Here is a 17,588-nt window from a genome sequence, read left to right on the forward strand (position 1 = left end):
TCCTGCCCTGGAGACTCAGGTCCCAGACCTGCCCAGGTCTGCACACCTGCATTTTACTGACTTGAAATCTGTCCAGGACCGCCTTACCTTATGAGTACATCTTTGTTCAGTATAATGATTCTAAGAATAATGATAGCGGTGATGATGATAACGAGGGTAAGAAGACTTATCACTTTGATAGAGCGTGCTATGGTCTGGTAAAACCCTTCACAAGTCCGAGTTCCAGCAGTCTCTATGGTAGGTGACACATTACCTGTCTTACGGAGAGGAGGGCCGAAGTACAGAAGCCAAGTAACTTGCCCAAGGTCACAATGAGTAGCAATTAGTGGCTGCACTGTGGGGCATGCAGCAGTGAGGGGTTCGTGGCACCACTGCCGGGAAGGCCTCTTGGATTGACAGCACTCCATGCTGAACGTTCCTTCACTCCCCACCTGCTCAGTGCTTGGAGCCCTCTAAGAATGAAGGCGCTGCTACTTTCCGCAGGCTGCTACCCCAAACCCTGCCGTCTATTTGCTGTCCCCGCCCCCCCCCACCCCCGTCCCCCCACCAACTAGTAAAACGCTGACTCGATAGTAGTGAGCCTCGGTGACCACTTGGCTGACAGCCTTTCCTTGGGCCCATTGAGATAAGCAGACCGCCTCCTCTGAGCTGTATCAGTTTAGGTCAGGAGTAGAAAACTACGGCCCATAGGCCAAGTCAAGTAGCCACTTACTTTTGTAAATAAGGTTTTACTTCAACATAGCCATGCCCACCATTTACACACCATTCGTGGCTGCTTTTTGCCCTATGATGGCAGAGTCGAGCAGTTGTGACAAAGACGTAGAGCCTTTGAGGCTTAATATACTTACTATCTGGCCCTTTACAAAAAATTTGCTGGTGCCCGGCTTAGGCCAAATGGAGGAAACTTGCAGTCACTAAGGAGGTTTTCAAGAAGGCCTATTCCGGGCTTCCCTGGTGGCGCAGTGGTTGAGAGTCCACCTGCCGATGCAGGGGACACGGGTTCGTGCCCCGGTCCGGGAAGACCCCACATGCCGCGGAGCGGCTGGGCCCGTGAGCCATGGCCGCTGAGCCTGCGTGTCCGGAGCCTGTGCTCCGCAGCGGGAGAGGCCACAACAGTGAGAGGCCCACGTACAGCTTAAAAAAAAAAAAAAAAAAAAAAAAAAAGAAGGCCTATTCCTTCAAGGCTACCAGATTATACACCCGACAACAGAGCAGGCCAAGACCTCCCAGGGCCAGAAACTGAACCAGCACTTCCTATAAGCTGCCAAAGGCAGTGGCCATCATCCGTCCCATCTTTCAGAGGAGGAAACAGGTACAGACAGGTGGGGTACTTGCTGGGTCACAAGATAACCAGTGGTGGGTCTGGGATTCGGGCTTGGGCAAGTCCTGGGTGTTTCTAAATGACCCGGCAGGTCCCAATTTGGGGACAAGGACACGTGACATCACTCAAGGATCAAGCCCATCACCCACTGGATGAGCCTCACACACCTTCAGTCAACACTCCGAGACCCGAATCAGAGGGGAGGCCGCGACACTGAGAGCTTCCTTGGGAGGAGATCTGGTCTCTGAACACACAGGGAGTGTGCAGTGATGCCAAGAGTCCCAGACTGGCCTGGTGATCCCGGGCCAGGCCAGCTCGGCTGGCTCCATGCTCTTCCGGCCTCAGGCCCCTCAGAAGAGTTCTTTCCTTCTGACACTGGATGGATGATTTGTGACCCAACCCCCCACGTCATCTCATTAGCAGTGATCCTCGCCAGTGCATTCAGACTTCAACGTGCGTACAAATCACTGCGGATTTGTCAAAATACAGATTCTGATTCAGTACATCAGGGGTGGGGCCTGACATTCTGCATTCCTAACAAGCATGCCAACTGCTTAGCCATTTTCATAAATTGGATCACCTTAAAGGAACAAGGAAAAGGCCTTTTTAAAGGAATTCTATAGTGATCCTTATGCAAAGCAAGTAAAAACTCATCCTTATATTTGCAAGTCAAATCAGTCCAGATTTTTCAATGATGAGGTTTGTCTCAGGTGGCAGCAGGGTAGAGTGGGAAGGACCCAGGGCTGGAGCCAGAATGACACAGGTTCAAATCCCTGCTCTGGGGCTTCCCTGGTGGCGCAGTGGTTGAGAGTCCACCTGCCGATGCAGGGGACACGGGTTCGTGCCCCGGTCTGGGAGGATCCCACATGCCGCGGAGCGGCTGGGCCCGTGAGCCATGGCCGCTGAGCCTGCGCGTCTGGAGCCTGTGCTCCGCAATGGTAGAGGCCACAACAGTGAGAGGCCCATGTACCGCAAAAAAAAAAAAAAAAAAAAAAAAAAAATCCCTGCTCTGCCCTTAGAGCCATGGGCTGTGGAAGTCCCTTCACGGTTCTGAGCGCTACTGTCCCCCTCTCTACAATGGGACGATGACCTCGTGCATGTAAGCTGCTGGCACAGTGCCTGGTGACCGTCGATGTCCTGCTGTGGATCACAAGTGCCCTTGCCTGGCCCCTTTCTAAATGTACCCGGAGATCTCACCCGGTGAGGCGGGCGTCGCCTCAGACTCCTTGGAGATGGGGGCTGGGCCAGGCCTCTGAGGGGCCTGGCAGGTCTCTGTCAATTCCCACCTGCCTCCCTGCAGTGCCAGGAGGCACTGGGAGGCTGTGCTGGTGACCAATCAGGCAAGTGTCCCCGCTGCTTCAATCAGGGCCCGCGGCGGGAGGGATGTGTCACTACCGCACCAGCGCCGGCTCGCTGAGTGTCCGGGGAGGAGCCCCCTCCGGACGGTCACCAGGCGGCCCTGCGTGCGCATCCGTGTGTTTACTGTAAAGGAGCCATGTTCGCGCTGTGCCCTGACTGTGCCAGGTCGGAGGACGGGGCTGAGTCTCATCGGTCAGGCCCTGAGCTCCGGTGGCAGCCTGCTGCCCCCGTGCCCCTTGCTCACCTGCCTCTGGGGGGTGGGGGAGATGCCTGTGGCCGGCAGGGACCCCTTAGAAGCTCGGCCCTTCTTCCCAGCCGGGAATCCAGCCCCGAGCGAGCCTGTGTCCTTTGCCCTTCTCTTAGGAGAACTTGGAACCACCCAAGCCACGGCACGGCTGCCTGGGAGGGGTGGTCAGTGGCCTTGGAAGGCTGTAGCCCAGTGAGATGACCCTTCAGGTCTCTTTCAGCCTGGAGAACGGGGAACAGCCTGCTGGGTACCAACGTGAGCTCTGGACCTTAGCTTTCTGGGCTTGAAAGCCGCTGCTGCCACTCGCTGGCCGTGTGGCTCTGAGCAAGCTGCTTAAGTCCTGTCTCTGCCTCACCTTGCTGATCAGTTAAATGGGGATGATAATTAGTACCTACATCAGATGTGGGCGATAGTCAAATGACGTACATAAGGCAAACACTCAGCAAAGCACGGAGTTAGCTCTCAGAAATACTGGCTATTCATAGGATCTCGTGTGGGAGCACCAGGTGGGGCTCTCTGCCCATCCCCCTGCCACCACCGCCACGGAGGCGGCCTCCTTAAGGCCAGGCCTCTACGCTGGCAGTGGGGGTGTGTCAGTTCCTGCGGTCCCGGCTTCCCCGCTCCTCCGCAGCCAGAAGCATTCGTGCCTGCTGCTGGCTGTCCTGGACGTCAGGGAAGGGCCCTCATTTTAACAAACGTCCAGGAGATTCACCAACCAAATTAGATGGGCAATGGCTTTGGGAAGGATAACGTGCCTCACTGTCACGTGGTCCCTCCCCCAATCCTTTATTCGTCACACAATTATTTATACAGGGCCTACTGAGTGCCAGGGACACGAGGACTGGGTTAAGAACCAGAAGAGCTGGATTCAAGTCCTATCTTTGTGACTCTCGTCATCAGTGAGACCTCTCCTCTCTGTGAATATGAGAAAATGGTAGCTCCAAGGACTCTGTGGGAACGGAGTGGGGGGGGGGTCCCCGAAGCTCTCTGTTCCTGCCCAATTCACAGAGAGACTGTGGGGCTTCCGGGAGAGCTGTCTTTACAGTTTCGAACCACAGTCCAGTTTACACAACACTCCTACATGCGTTCTCACAACCGCCCCTGTTTCTGCTTGGCAGTCTCTGAGTTCTCAGTCTTTCCGATCTCTCATTTGAATTCTGTCCATAGCACAGTTTAAATTCATTTCCTTTTCTTTGGGCCTCAGAAGTAGAAACCAGTATCACAGAATCCAAAGCAATTCAGGGTTCGGGCTTCCCAACCCATGCGCTTCACATTCCACCCTTCGGAGGAGGAGAGCTTGCCGGAGAAGTCCTTTCATCGATGGCGATGTGGACCATGGCAAGAGCTAACGTATATCAAGCCTGACCCTGCGCTTTTGCCTGTGGTATCTCCTCCAGGCCCCAGCCACCCCACGAGGTGGTCATCACAGGCCCCGTGACCAGCAGTGACCCGCTGCTTCTCTCTCCCAGTACCTCTAAGTTCCCCTTTAGGGCCTGTACCTGGTGGGGGTGGGCTAGGCACCTGCAGTGACGCCTCCATGGGCTTCTGTGTTCCCGACCACTGCACCCCCAACCCATTCCTCTTGCCTACTTCCATTTCGGCTTCTTCTCTTAAAGAACAACTACCAGCCCCAGATTCGAAAGAAAAGAGAAACCTCACACTTTGCACACAACTACCTGCACCTGCCATAGTCGGCCTCCACCTGAGTGGAAAAGAAGGTGACAAGTGTGAAAGATCGGGGACAATGGCTGCAAACCTCTCTGGCTTCAGGCCAGCCCACCGGTTACCTTTCTGGGGCTGGAACTCTTACCTTCTGATTGTCCCCCACGTCATCTGGGGATTCGCCTCCCCACTTCCAAGCTCAAACAATCGTCTGTACAGTTCACCCGGCAGCCAGTACCTCAAGGCCTGTGCTCCTTCACTATCTGGGTGGCCCTGGGGCATATCCCCTGGGCCTCTGTTTCCCCACGGGAACAGTGGGGAGAAGAAAGCCCTTTCCCACTTTGTGTCTCAGGCTAGTTGCCAAGCCGGTCAACGGTGAAGGGCCGCACATATGCATCTGTGGCAGCACAGCGAGGCCTCTCGCCAGTCTACACCGGGCTTTCCCGATGAACCACGACGTTAAGTCCTGCCAGGACAGGCATGGAGGCTGCCAGCGCCCTGGGCTGCCCCGGCAGCCCTCAAGTGGAGTCTGTCAATACTGGCCTGGCTAGGAGAGACAAGGTCTCCGGGCACTAGAAGCAGGTTTCCCTTTAAGCCTCCTGTCTCTCTAGACCTGGGTTATTCCTACACACTCATCTCCCCTGTACCATTTCAATGCCTGAGCTGACGCCTCCATACCACAGAACGCAAAGAAATAGTATTTTCGTTTCAGACGAAGATAATGGCTAGGAACAATACAAACATTATCACTGTAGTGCCCTGGGAAAAAATCAGCAAGTCAAATGTCGAATCAGGCCTGTAGCACCACATACTAAGCAGATTGCTTTGTTCGTATCCATGCTAAAAGCTCTATTATTTAATTTAAAGTCAGTGAACACATATCAGACCAATATACAACGTGTATCTGAATGCATGTTTCAGAAGCAAAGGAATGTTTTGACTAAAGGAAGAAAATATCAAAGTTACAGCTGCAAGTGAACACAAATTTGCCCTCCCTCTTCTCTTGGGGCTGGAGGTGCTGCTGGCCAACCAAAATGTTTTGGCTCTCAAGGATCTGCTTATGGCTCCAGAAACACCTGCTGAGCTCCCATTTTTTTCTGGAACCAACAAGGGAAGGGGTTTCTCACCCACCTACTAAATTTGAAGAAGGGAGTTTGAGACCTCAAGTCGGCCTGCACATGGTATGGCGCCCTCTGGTGGCCATTCCTCTGGTAGGCCTGCTGCCCACCCCCCACCACCAAACTTCAATGATCCAACCCCCTCCCTGTTGAGGGTGCCCTGCCGGGAAAAGGACTTTAAAGGGCCAAAAGGAGGCCAAAGCGGCTAATCATGAGGGTAAAACCATCTAGCTGATCGGAAGGGAAGAACGTTAACTACCCAGCAGGGCCCAAAGAGAGAGAGACTCTTATACATGAAGATAAAACTTCATATATAAGATAGACCCCCTCAAAAACCAATCTAAACAGCAAATGCATACCCTAAGCCAGGTGTCAGCAAATTACAACCTGCAGGTCAACTGCCCCCCGCTCCCCCTTTTGCAGAGCCCAAGAGTTAGGAATGATTTTTTACATTTTTAAATGGCAATCAATCGATAAAAATTTGTGACATGTGAAAATTGCATGAGATTTCAGTTTCAGTGTCCCTAAACAAAGCTTTATTGAAACACAGCCCTGCTTATTCATGTATATATTGTGTGTGCATGTTTTGTAGCTGGACAGTCAGTTGTATGGCCGGCAAAGCTGAAAATATATCCTATTTGGCCCTTTACAGAAAAAGCTTGTCAACTCCTGCCATTCACAGAGCTGAACCGTTAGTCTGGTCCCTAGGCCCACCCTGCCCACCTTCTAGCTTGGCCAAGCTGCAGCAGTCTGCAGGACAAAAGGTGTATATGGGGGAAGGGAGGCATCACATTTCAGCGCAACCCCTACCAACTTACCATTTTATTATTGATTTCATGGAAATGAATCTCACAGACTTTCTCCACAACGTCTTCATTCTCAAAAGTGACAAAGCCAAACCCTAAAGGAAAAATGAGGGGGAAAAAGACAGAGAGGAGAGGTGAGTTCAGTTCCCTTTGGCCCGCACGTCTTTCTTTGATGTCCTGTGGTGGTGACAGGCTCCTGGGATGAGGGCAGATGGATCCCTGGGAAGGGCCTCCAGCTTGAGGAAACGATTTCTAATTTGTACAGAGCACCCTTCCAACAGTGAGGAAAAGTTAATGATTTCGTCCCCCAGGCGGCCGGCACATGTGGTTTACATTTGCCCGGAAGCAAACAAGAAATTTACTTGTCTGTTATTTACAAGGGTCAGAGCCTGCGGCTCATGGCAGGAGGCAGGCGGGTGGGGGACGACCATGGCGGATCACCGCGGGGCCACACTTGCCCCTTCCGTGATTGAATGGCCAGCCCTTGGGTCGGCCTCCAGACGGAGGCGGTTATTTGTCCTTTTCTTCCTGAATTACTTCCTCTAATACCTCATCAGGACATCCTGAGGCCTGGAAGAAACTATTAAAAGTTTCAGGCCTCTGTTCTGCGTAGGCATCCTTTTTCTACTGCTGCTTCAAAAGCGCTGCGGATTTGGGGCAGTTTAAGACTGTTTGATGCCTGCTGTCAGCCTGTCAGCTATGCACAGTATTTACTCGGCTGGAGACAGGCTTTGCTAGGCAAGCTGCACTGAAGAATTTTGGCAGGCGCCCGCTGCTCAGCATCCTGAGTGCCTCTCGCTACCCTCCTGCCCCTCGCTTTCTTCTCCTCCCGCCCCCGACTGGGTTCCAGCACGCTGCCCCATCTGTGACCCCACTCGGTAAGCACCGCTTTGACACACAGACCCACTCACAGGGTGGCACCCTGCCTCGGATGAAACAGGATGAAACGCAGCTGCAGTGAACACATGCAGGAGCACAGACACCCTGAGGGGGAGGCAGCAGACCTGGGCTCCAGTTCTGACCTGGGCTCCAGTTCTGACTTTGCATCGAACTTATGTGTCATCCTGGGAAGCCCCTTCCCCCCTGAGCCTCAAGGTTTGAGACTGGACTCTGGGTCCCCCCTCAGGTCACAACCCAAATCTCTGCTATGGACTGAATGTTTGTGTTCCCTCAAATTCACACATTGAAATCCTATGCTAACGTGATGGTGTTTGGAGGTGGGCCTTTGGGGGGACATTTAGGTCACGAGGGTGGAGGCCTCATGAGTGGGATTAGTGCCCTTATACAAGACATGAGAGAGCCTGCTTTCTCCGCCCTCTGCCATAGGAGGATACAGTAAGACAGCTGTTTGTAAACCAGGAAGAGGGCCTTCACCAAAAACCTGACCATGCTGGCACCCTGATCTTGGACTTCAAGCCTCCAGAACTGTGAGAAATAAATTTGTTGTTTGTAAGCCTCCCAGTCTATGGCACTTTGTAATAGCAGCTCCGCTGACCAAGATACTATCTTCCGCAAAGATATGAGCCTGACCGAACGCAAGTCTGGGCACACCAACCAGGAACACAAAAATCAGAACGGCTCTTTTTGTATACGATAATTAGTGCTTCCTGTCAATGAATACAAATACAGATGCTCCCTTTTTAAGCTTTTGTGTCTATTCTGGGCCCCAGAAATCCCAGGTGGGGAGAGAATCTCTCAAGACCCTCTTTTCTCCAACCTCCAATTCTACCACCCCCACCTTCTAAGGAACAGCAGGGAATAGGGAGCTGAGGGCACCGCAAACCTATATGACAGCTCCTGCAGGATCTAGAAGATTCCTCGGGAAAGGAATGGAAAAGGCCACTCCCTGCTCTCAAACAATTTCCAGTAAAACAGAGGGCTAGGATGACCACAGAATCGGCAATCACGATCCTTACGATGATATGTAATTTATTACCACACACCAAATACCAGGCTGGTATTCCCCGCCTACACAGCCCATGCCCAGCCCACTACAGACACGTAAGGCTGGAGGTCAGACCCGTCGTGAGGGGCACACGCAAGCGTTCGCTGCACAGGGTCAAAGTTGGCAAGTTTCTCCCAGTTTGGTCCTGGACAAGCTGGGTCTTTGGACACAATGATATTCTGTTTAAAATGAGGCCCAACAGGAAACCTCTCACTAGGTTTGTACACACCCTCTAAACCGGGTCCCTGCAGAGAGCGCTACAACGCCGACCTTCTCTTTGGCCCTTGGTCCCGTGTGTTACATGCAGAATGGGACGAGACCACACCCAGAGGCAAGTCTCCGAATGATTTCTCTTTGGGCTTTGCTGTGTTGGCTCCCGAAGCCCCCCTTCAAAGGGGCCTGAAAACCATCGGTGAAACTCTCACCCAGGCTGGAACCCTTGCAGCACACGGAAGAGGACTGGCATTGTTTTGGTTAATCCCCTTTCTGGCCACCCTTCTAGAGCCCAGATCCTAGTAGGAGGGATTGAGATGCAATGCCTTCAAAAGGTCCTCCCTCAAAAGGGAAGGTGAGGTGGCAGAGCACAGGATGCAGGAATCTGCTAGCACTGGCTCCAAGGACAACGGCTGGGCTGGGGCCTCATTCTCTCTGGGTCCCCAGGAGGCACAGAGCCCCTAACACACAGCAGCTGGTGGCTGAGAATGACAGAACGAGTCATTTCTGCTTCTCTAGAGCCTGAGCATCTTGCTAATTGGTGTTACTGCCTCCCCCTCAAGACTGATTCAGCCCTTCTCTGGGCATAAACCGGCTCCCACCTGTGCCAGGCATCGTGGAGGACCCCGAGATCAACAAGGCAACATCCCTCTTCTCAAGCAATTCTCTCTCTAAGAGGCAGCGGTCAGAGGTTCCCCCTCAAGAGGATCATCTCTCCTGTGCAGACCTCACCCCTCCCTCTCCACCCTCACATCTAGCCTCTGGGTAAATCTGGGTCTCCTTTGTGTCTGAAGTTGCCCCTCTGGCCTGAACTCAGACTGAGGCAACATGCAAACCCCTAAACGAGCCAGGATGGGCCAGTTCTTAGGTAGGGAGAGAACCCCACTGCTAATTAGGGTGAATGCAATGGGCTGAACAGTGGCCCCCAAAAGGTATGTCCACGTCCTAACCCCTAGAACCTATGAATGTGACGTTATCGGGGAAAAAGGTTTTTGCAAACGTAGTTAAGTTCAGAATCTCAAGAAGAGATCATTGTGGATTTAGGGTGGGCCTGCCACCCAATGGCAGGTGTTCTTAAAAGAGAGAGGAGAGGTAGAAGTGAGACATAGAGGGAAGACATCCACGTGAAGACAGAGGCAGAGGTTGGAGCGATGCAGCCACAAGCCAAGGAATGCCGGGAGCCCCCAGGAGCTGGAAGAGGAACGGCTGTCCCCTAGAACCTGCAGAGGTAGCCTGGCCCTGCTGACAGCTTGATTTCAGACTTCTGGTCTCCAGAACTGTGAGAGAATAAATTTCTGTTGCATTAAGCCACTCAGTTGGTGGTAATCTGTTATGGCAGCCACTGCAAACTAAGACAGCAAGGTTGCAGGTTACGGCAGCCTCCACACAGGTGGGCAGGTCCCACCAGATCGCTCCAGCCAGACCAAAAACGCGCTTTGGATGGAAGGCAGGAAGAGTGTGGACGAATGAGGCAGACCCATCCGTGCCACCAGGAAAGAGCATGAGTCAGTTCCAGTCAAGGGCACCCCTCCAGGAGCCGGAGGACGGTGGTTGAACGTCACCTCGCTGCTGAGCACGTACTTGACCTGCAATAGCACCCAGGTAAGTCCAGTTACCTGGAGGCCACGGGTTGAGTTCCCCCGCCAAGGAAGCTGCTTTCCTGCTGTAGCCCACTCCTCCCTGGTCCACCGTGCAATAACTATCTGAACTCCAGGCCCAACACCACTCAGGACTCACTGTTGCCCCAATTTCCCATTCCCTGCCACTGCTCAGAGATGGGAAGAGATGTGGCAGAGCCGGCAGACAGGAATTAAAATGCAGACTGTCGCGCTGGGAAGGGAGGGGGCAGGACTCGCGGCGGTCACTTCAGATCCCGACTCCCTGCTGGTCCCTTCCCTAATCCCACAGAACTCAAAATTCCAGTATCACAAAAATGATTTTTCTGATCAAAGGAGAGAGCCTGGATTTGAAGCCTACGTACCATGGATGCATCACAGTTCAGCGATGTCAAGACTCATTTGCAGTATTTTAAAGATCTATATCGTTTCAACAGCCCTGTCTGTTGAGTCCAAAGAGAGAAAACAAACTTGATTGTGTCTAAAACATTTGTTCATTCCCTTTGGAGAAAGCAAAGAAGCAATGAAACACTTAACTATCAATAAACGTTATTCCCGAACGTATAGTCGGATGAATTGTCATTTACAATGAATTAGCAACTCAGTGGCGAACACCCCCGCCCCAAAAAAAAACAATTAAACTGAGGAGTGAAGGGCAGAACAAGGAAGTCAGAAATCTGGGAGGGATGCGGTAGAGGGCGGGAAAAATCCTTTTTCGGCATCAAAGTCTTTTTCATTTTTGAAATTAATTTTTTATTGGGTAAAATATACGTAACATAAAACTTACCACTTTAACCATTCTTAAGTGTACAGGTCAGCGGTATGAAGTACATTCATGATGCTGTGCAACCATCGCCACTATCCAGCTCCAGAACCTTTCACCATCCCAGACTCGAACTCTGTACCCTGTAAGCGATAACTCTCCCTTCCTCCCTCTCTCAGCCCCCAGTAACTATTCTACCTTCCGTCTCTATAAAGTCGCCTGTTCTAGGTACTTTGTGTACTTGGAATCATACAGTCTGTCTTTTTGTGTCTGGCTTATTTCACCACGCATAATGTTTTCAAGGCATCAGTCTTTTGAACAATCTGCCGAATGTACAGATCCTACATGAGGCTCAGGGAGATCGAGTATTCCTGAGAAGGAGCGGGAAGGACTGATTTATTTCCCTCTCATTTTTTTCCAAAAGAGCCTCGCAGAGAATCAGAAATGGAGCCTCACGAAAGCCCATCAAGAAGCAGCATAGCAGCCAGGTGGAAGAAACACGCAGTTATCCTCGCTCAAAAGCGAGGACCAGGTAATGAGCTGCGAGCCTTAGGAGCGCCCCTTCACCTCTCTGGGCCTCACAGACGCAGGCAGGACCGGGTGTGGTGCATGGGGGTGGGGTGGGGTCCTGCTCTTGTCCCCACCAAGGCAAGGACTTTGATGCACAGTGTCTACGGGGCCTCCAGCTCCACGAGGGCCCTTTGGGGTGCCCCTGTGAACACCCCTGCCCAGTGTCTCATCTCCCTTGGTCCTAAGGAGGTGCCACCCCAGAGCCAGAAAACACCTCCCTAGGCATTTAAAGTCACGAGCCGCCATCCAGTACGGAAGAGGAGCCCTAGGGGCTGTAAACGGGGGTGGGGGGGAGGGGGAGTGTCAAAGGGCCAAAACTTGGGGGACAACAGGCTAGAAACCCTCTCAACTCGTCATCAGCAAAATGTCACCTGTCTGGCCTCTCACGAAGTCCCCACCTGAACTGCAACTGAGCTTCTAAGGGGCCCCAGGAGTCAACAAAACTGGGACGAAGAAGGTGGTGGGAAGGTTAACCCCAAACAAAAAGGGATTTCAAAACGGATATAAATAGGGTAGCGGTTGCCAGCCAGCATTTCAAAATGAAATTCGACAGCTTTCCCCTGAATGAAGCTATTATTGGAAACTAACAAGTAACGTAAGAGACAAGCATTTAACAAACCTTTTCCCCCTCTTTTATTCAAATAAACTAAACTGAATATTCATCTATGAACAATTCAAAGTTATGAAAAACCACACACACAGAGCAAGAGAAGTCTGAAAACAAGATACCTCAAACTTAAAATGACCCGCTCCAAAGGCAATCACTAAGAAACACCCAGCAGTTAACTTACAGAGAATTCTTTTTTAGGTCAGGGAGGGAAAGATGGGAACGGCCCCCACCCCAGCCTCAAATATAATTTTCGTCTCTTATCATATAGGTCAACGAACACTAACAGGCAATCACACAGTGCCTAACGCATCTTCAGTGAAAATCAATACAAGTCAGGAGTTAACACACTTGGTTAGTGGGGAAAAAAATGAGAGAGAAAAAAACCCAGACTGTCAGATTTATTCTGAGTATCCCATGAGGAATTTAAGGTATGTGTACGCAAGGGTATTTATAACCCAGGAAACCTCCCTCTCTTGCTAATAACCCAGTGTTGGGGGAAGCGGCAGCATCCCTGGGCCGCTTCCAGAGTAAATATGAATCCCTTGGGTCTGGGCGTGGGGAGCACTTTCTGGTTTCAAAATGCTTCCCCTACATCATCCTCCCTGGTCCCCAAGGCAACCCTGAGAGAGGCAGGGCAGGCTCCTGTGTCGTCATTTCGCTCAACAGCACTCGTCCATGCAGGCGTGTGGACACTAATCCGGAGCAGGAGTTGAACCAGGAGTCATACTCGGCTCCTTTCACCACCCCACCCTGCTTTTCTGGAGAAGGTCATCAATCAGGGCCTTCCCTGGATCAGTAAGTGTTCAAAGATGGATTGGAGGCCCCACAGTCCTGGGAAGGTGAGACCTGGGCCACGAGCGTGGTGGTCTGTGGGTTTCAGCACGGAGTCAACCCCCGGTAGCTGTGTGTCCGTTAGTGACACTTCATCTTGGGCTGGCCTCCATCCCCAACTCAGAACATGTCAGGGCCACTTCCATGGGCTACAGCAGGTTTGGCAAATCGGTTTCATCTCCTTGGAAGGGTTTTCCTGGAGCCCTGGATGGGGTCTGAGGGCCCCCCTACATGGCGGGATGGGATGGCTTCACATATCCCTGGGTTTGTCCTTAAAAACGCGTAACTCAGAAGACGGATCTGTTCCAAAAAAAAAACGAGCTGCCTTTCCAAAAGAAAGGACATGTTTCTAATGACGGATCCCCATTTTGGGATACTCACTGCGTGTTACCTGGACATCAGTCAAGTCCAGTCTGAGCTGCCATTACTTTCCTGAGCATCTTCAGATGTCAGGTACTGGGCAGGAGGCGTGACCAGTCCTGGCTGTGCCTGTTCTTACACCCAAACGCTAATGTGGATTTTGATCAGATAAGCATGTCATTTCCCACCAAGCCAGGGATGGGATTCCTTCAGTCATATCTACTGTCTGGTATCCTAAAGGTGGTTATTTATTATCAGCCCACATTCTAATAATAATTATAAAAGGAGAAAGCTTACCGCATGTATTGACCAGCCTTCTTTAACTCAGTCTTTACACCCGACCCTCGCCAAGTAGGATGTTTGTTCCCACTTTACAAACTGAAGAACTGAGGCCCGGGCAGCAGGGGAGGGGGGGAGCCTATGTTCGTTCCACCCCAGCCCCCTTTCTTCATGTAAAGGTGGGTTACTCTAAATCCAGTATCTGCTGGATTCTAAACGTGTCCCACAACCTGGCTCTGGAACCCCACCCCATCACCTTGCTCTGAGACACCCTCTACAAACCGGGGGACAGCCCCTCAGCCTGATGACCCAGCAGGAGGGCCAGGAGAGTGGGGGAGAGACGTGCTGTCCGGTCCAGCTGAGTGTTCACTCCTGGGCGTGTGTCGCTGAGCCCTTCTGCATAAAGGCAACTCGGGGGACGCCGAGGGTTTTCACAGTGACACCACAAAGATGAATTTTATAAAGAAAAACAACTAGAGCATCACCTAAGCTAGTCTAGCCAAGGATGGGCACAGGGTAGGGACTCCTCTGAACGTTTCCAGACCCCAACCATGGAGCTGCCAGAAAACGGGGTGGGTCATCAAACAAGATGCTAGTAGACACCTCTTGCAGCAAACTGGCTCTCTAATGGGTCAGCCGCCCTGGAGGGATAAACAGAGAAGCACTCACGTCCCTGGCCTTATAAAGAGCAAAGAACAGGGGCAGGCACACTGACCCGCGATGGACACAGGACTCAGACTCAGGGCTGGTGGGAACAAAGGTGTGTGGGCCAGGAGGCCATCAGAGGCAGACGCTTGCTACCACCCTCCCTCGTGGCTGGCAAACGAGCCGGTGATGGATTGGATGGTCTGCAGACATCCCTTCTCAGCACAGTCCTCTCTCTGCCCCATACCCTTCTTCCTCCCTGACCTGGAGCCAGCAAGCTGCCTCTTTGGGGGGGGTCCTTTCTGACCTGGCCTTTCCTCCCTGCCACGTGCCCTTCAGGGTGCCACTGCAGCCCTTCCACTGTGGCATCACTCATGCACCTGCTTCCTCGTTTACACCAGCAGTTTGGCAGCTGGTTGCTGTAAACGATAATAAAATGCCTTTCCGAAAAATGAAGGAATGTGACCAGACACGCCAGACATCATGATATTAAGGCCGTGTCAATTAATTTCTCCCCCTGCTTGATAAACGAGCCCCATTCCATCTCTTAATAATGAGGAGAGAAACAAGAAAAGTTGACACTCGGTTTAATTTATTTTCTCAACTTGCCTGATCATATTTCTTTCTGCCTTGCAGAGCTGGCTGTGGCTGTGGGGAATTATAAGTGGCTGGCGTGCAGGCAGAGACTGGATTGGTGTGAATCGACACGGGTCTCTCTGTCCCCACACACCGCTTCATCAGGAGGGGAAGGGACTCGGAGAGCCAGCTTGGACCCGCGCCTCTTCAGCCACCTTCGGGGGCGGGAGCGTGGAGGCGGGGCAGGGCGGGATCTCAGGTGTTGGGGGCCCGGAGGACAGCAGTGACACTCTCAGACTCCGATCTAGTGCTGAGGAACTGCTCGAGACTGAATTCCCTAAATTAATACTAAGCTAGGTTGGCGGCATTGGCCAGAGGGAGCCAGTTTCTCAACTGGAAAGGTACTTTTCTTTTCCCTTTCAGCCCGAGGATGCTCTAACCAACACCTGACCTTGAAACGTGAGCATCAACCTTCTAAAGGTCAGATGCCAACTGTGAACCAGCAAGTGTTTCATTAAGGCTTCAGTTACAAGTAAGTTTTTCACACGACCACCGTGAGCACCGTAAGGATTATTTATGGAGGCCCACAGACCATAAACCAAGTTGGGGGTAAAAGTGAAGTGGGCTCCTAAACCAGCGCTTCTCGGTGAGGTCCTTCGGCAGAGTCTTCTGATGGGTGAGGGGCTTGTTAAAAATGCAAATCCCCAAGCTCTGTCTGCCCCCTAATGGGGGTGCTGTGGGTGTGGCCCAGGAATCTGCATTTTAACTGGTTCTCTGGTGATTCTGATGCCCACCCAAGTCTGACTCTGCTTTATGTTTCCCAATTCAGGATGAGCCGAGTGAAGACCATTTGGTAGAAAAGAATCCAGAACTTTCCACTGGAAAGAGAATCTTCAGGCCCCCCTTTCGTATGAAGGGGGAGACTGAAGCTGTTCTAGAAAGGCTCTGATATCTCTTTCATGGAGAACGGGACCTAGCAGCCCCAGGGGCAGTCCTCATCCAAGGCAGGGGGAGATCGGGGCAAAGATGAAGCTTCTCCCCCCCAGACTCGGGAAAGGACTGGAAGCCAGTTCATACTAAAGTGTAAAGGACTGGTCTTGCTTCTACTCCCAGAGGTCACGGTGGTTTACTCAGATCAAATCCTTATGTGAAAGCAATTAAGCTCTACTTTAGAATTCCAAACAGGCATTCAGGTGGTGGGAGATGTTTTTTTTTTGTTTTTTTTTTTTACTGATGAGGGGCACCTCCCTGAGTCTGTGAAATTATATGAGTGTATAGAGAGCTTTACAATGAGGGGGAGGGCGTGTCTGAAAAAAACCACCCAGGAAGGAAGAGAGGGAGGTTAAAAGGAAAAGAGAGGGAGAAGAAGGGAAGGAAGAAGGGAGGGTAGGAGAGAAAGAGATTCAGGGGCAGGTGGGGTGGAGGGAGAGAGAGTGATGCTGCCAACCACCCCGAAACCATTTTTCTAAGAGAAAAATCTGCCATGAATACTGATAGCGTGATTTGAAAGTGCCTGTGGCTACAGCGAAAGGGTGCCTCATCCCAGTCTCTTGTTAACCGAGGGGGAAAAAGCACCTGTGATCCAGGCCAGGCAACCCCAATCTCATTTCATTCCTAGCGCTCCGTAGCAGTGATTCTGTGAATGACACTTGTCAGGGCAGCAGATTAGTTCACAGACCTATTTTTTGTCCGTGGTGTTCCATCTTGGTAGGGAAAATAGTCAGTTCTTGGCGAGAGAGACACATATTACTGCTGTTAAGTGCCAATATAAACTCTGGGACGCAGTGGTAAATTCACCAAATTAAATCGCTAGACGACTGGCTCGGATCAGGACCCCGGCAGAAGGTGCCAGGACGGCAGCGCGGGGGCGGAGGGGGCTGAAGGAGGCCGAGGTCGGGTGCAGCTGGAGCAAGGGCTGCTCTGGAAACACAGGGCCTGGGGGGACTTTGGCGGGCTCCACCGGCAGAAGCGCGTCCTTCAAGGCTTCTAAGCCCTGGGCTTTCTGAGCTCGGGGGAGATGGGGCACCGGCTAGAAGACTCTTACCCACTGAGGTGGACATCTGGGTTAGGACCCCCAGGCTCTCCCCCAAAGAGTGGGTTTTAAATCTCTCCGCTTTTCTGACACTCGCCCTCGAGCCCCACCCACACAGTGAGCCTCCTGGAAGCTTAGGGTGGGGTTTCAATCCACCCAGATGCCTCTGCTGAGGTGGGGTAGAAACAGGCTTAGACTTTGGAGCCAGGTGGATCTGGGTTCATATCCTAGCTCCAGCAATGACTGGCTGTCCCACTCTGACCCTCAGTATCCTACCCTCTGTGAGACAGAAATTTAAAAAATCTACCTCACCAGCCTGGAGGCTTCCTTGAAAACACCTGTGAGCGGTGAGCTACCCTCTCCCACAGTCAAGAGACTTTCTACGGCTTCTCCCCTAACCCAACCTCTATCTCCACAGTCACCTTTACCCTTTGCCGTGAACCTCACTTATTGAAATTCATTTGACATTGACATGTGTGTCAAAGAGATGTTCGTGGTGCTTTGCCATCACTGTGGGAACAGGATTCAAGACAGGGAGAGAGAGCTTCCCTGGTGGCGCAGTGGTTGAGAGTCCGCCTGCCAATGCAGGGGACACGTGTTCGTGCCCCGGTCAGGGAAGATCCCACATGCCGCAG

The 17,588-nt window shown here is 52.1% G+C and overlaps 1 protein-coding gene across 3 annotated transcripts in view; it reads right to left on the reverse strand.

Annotated features, from left to right (window-relative positions):
- The window catches only part of MSI2 (musashi RNA binding protein 2), a 379,231-nt gene that overhangs the window by 62,130 nt on the left and 299,513 nt on the right, over positions 1 to 17,588 (reverse strand). For all 3 annotated transcript variants that reach the window (XM_065896502.1, XM_065896501.1, XM_065896503.1), the window contains exon 8: positions 6,526 to 6,608. In XM_065896502.1, the coding sequence (XP_065752574.1) occupies positions 6,526 to 6,608 (83 nt within the window). The remainder of the gene's footprint in view (positions 1 to 6,525; positions 6,609 to 17,588) is intronic.

Source organism: Phocoena phocoena, chromosome 19 (assembly GCF_963924675.1).
Source record: "Phocoena phocoena chromosome 19, mPhoPho1.1, whole genome shotgun sequence".
Taxonomy (NCBI): domain Eukaryota; kingdom Metazoa; phylum Chordata; class Mammalia; order Artiodactyla; family Phocoenidae; genus Phocoena; species Phocoena phocoena.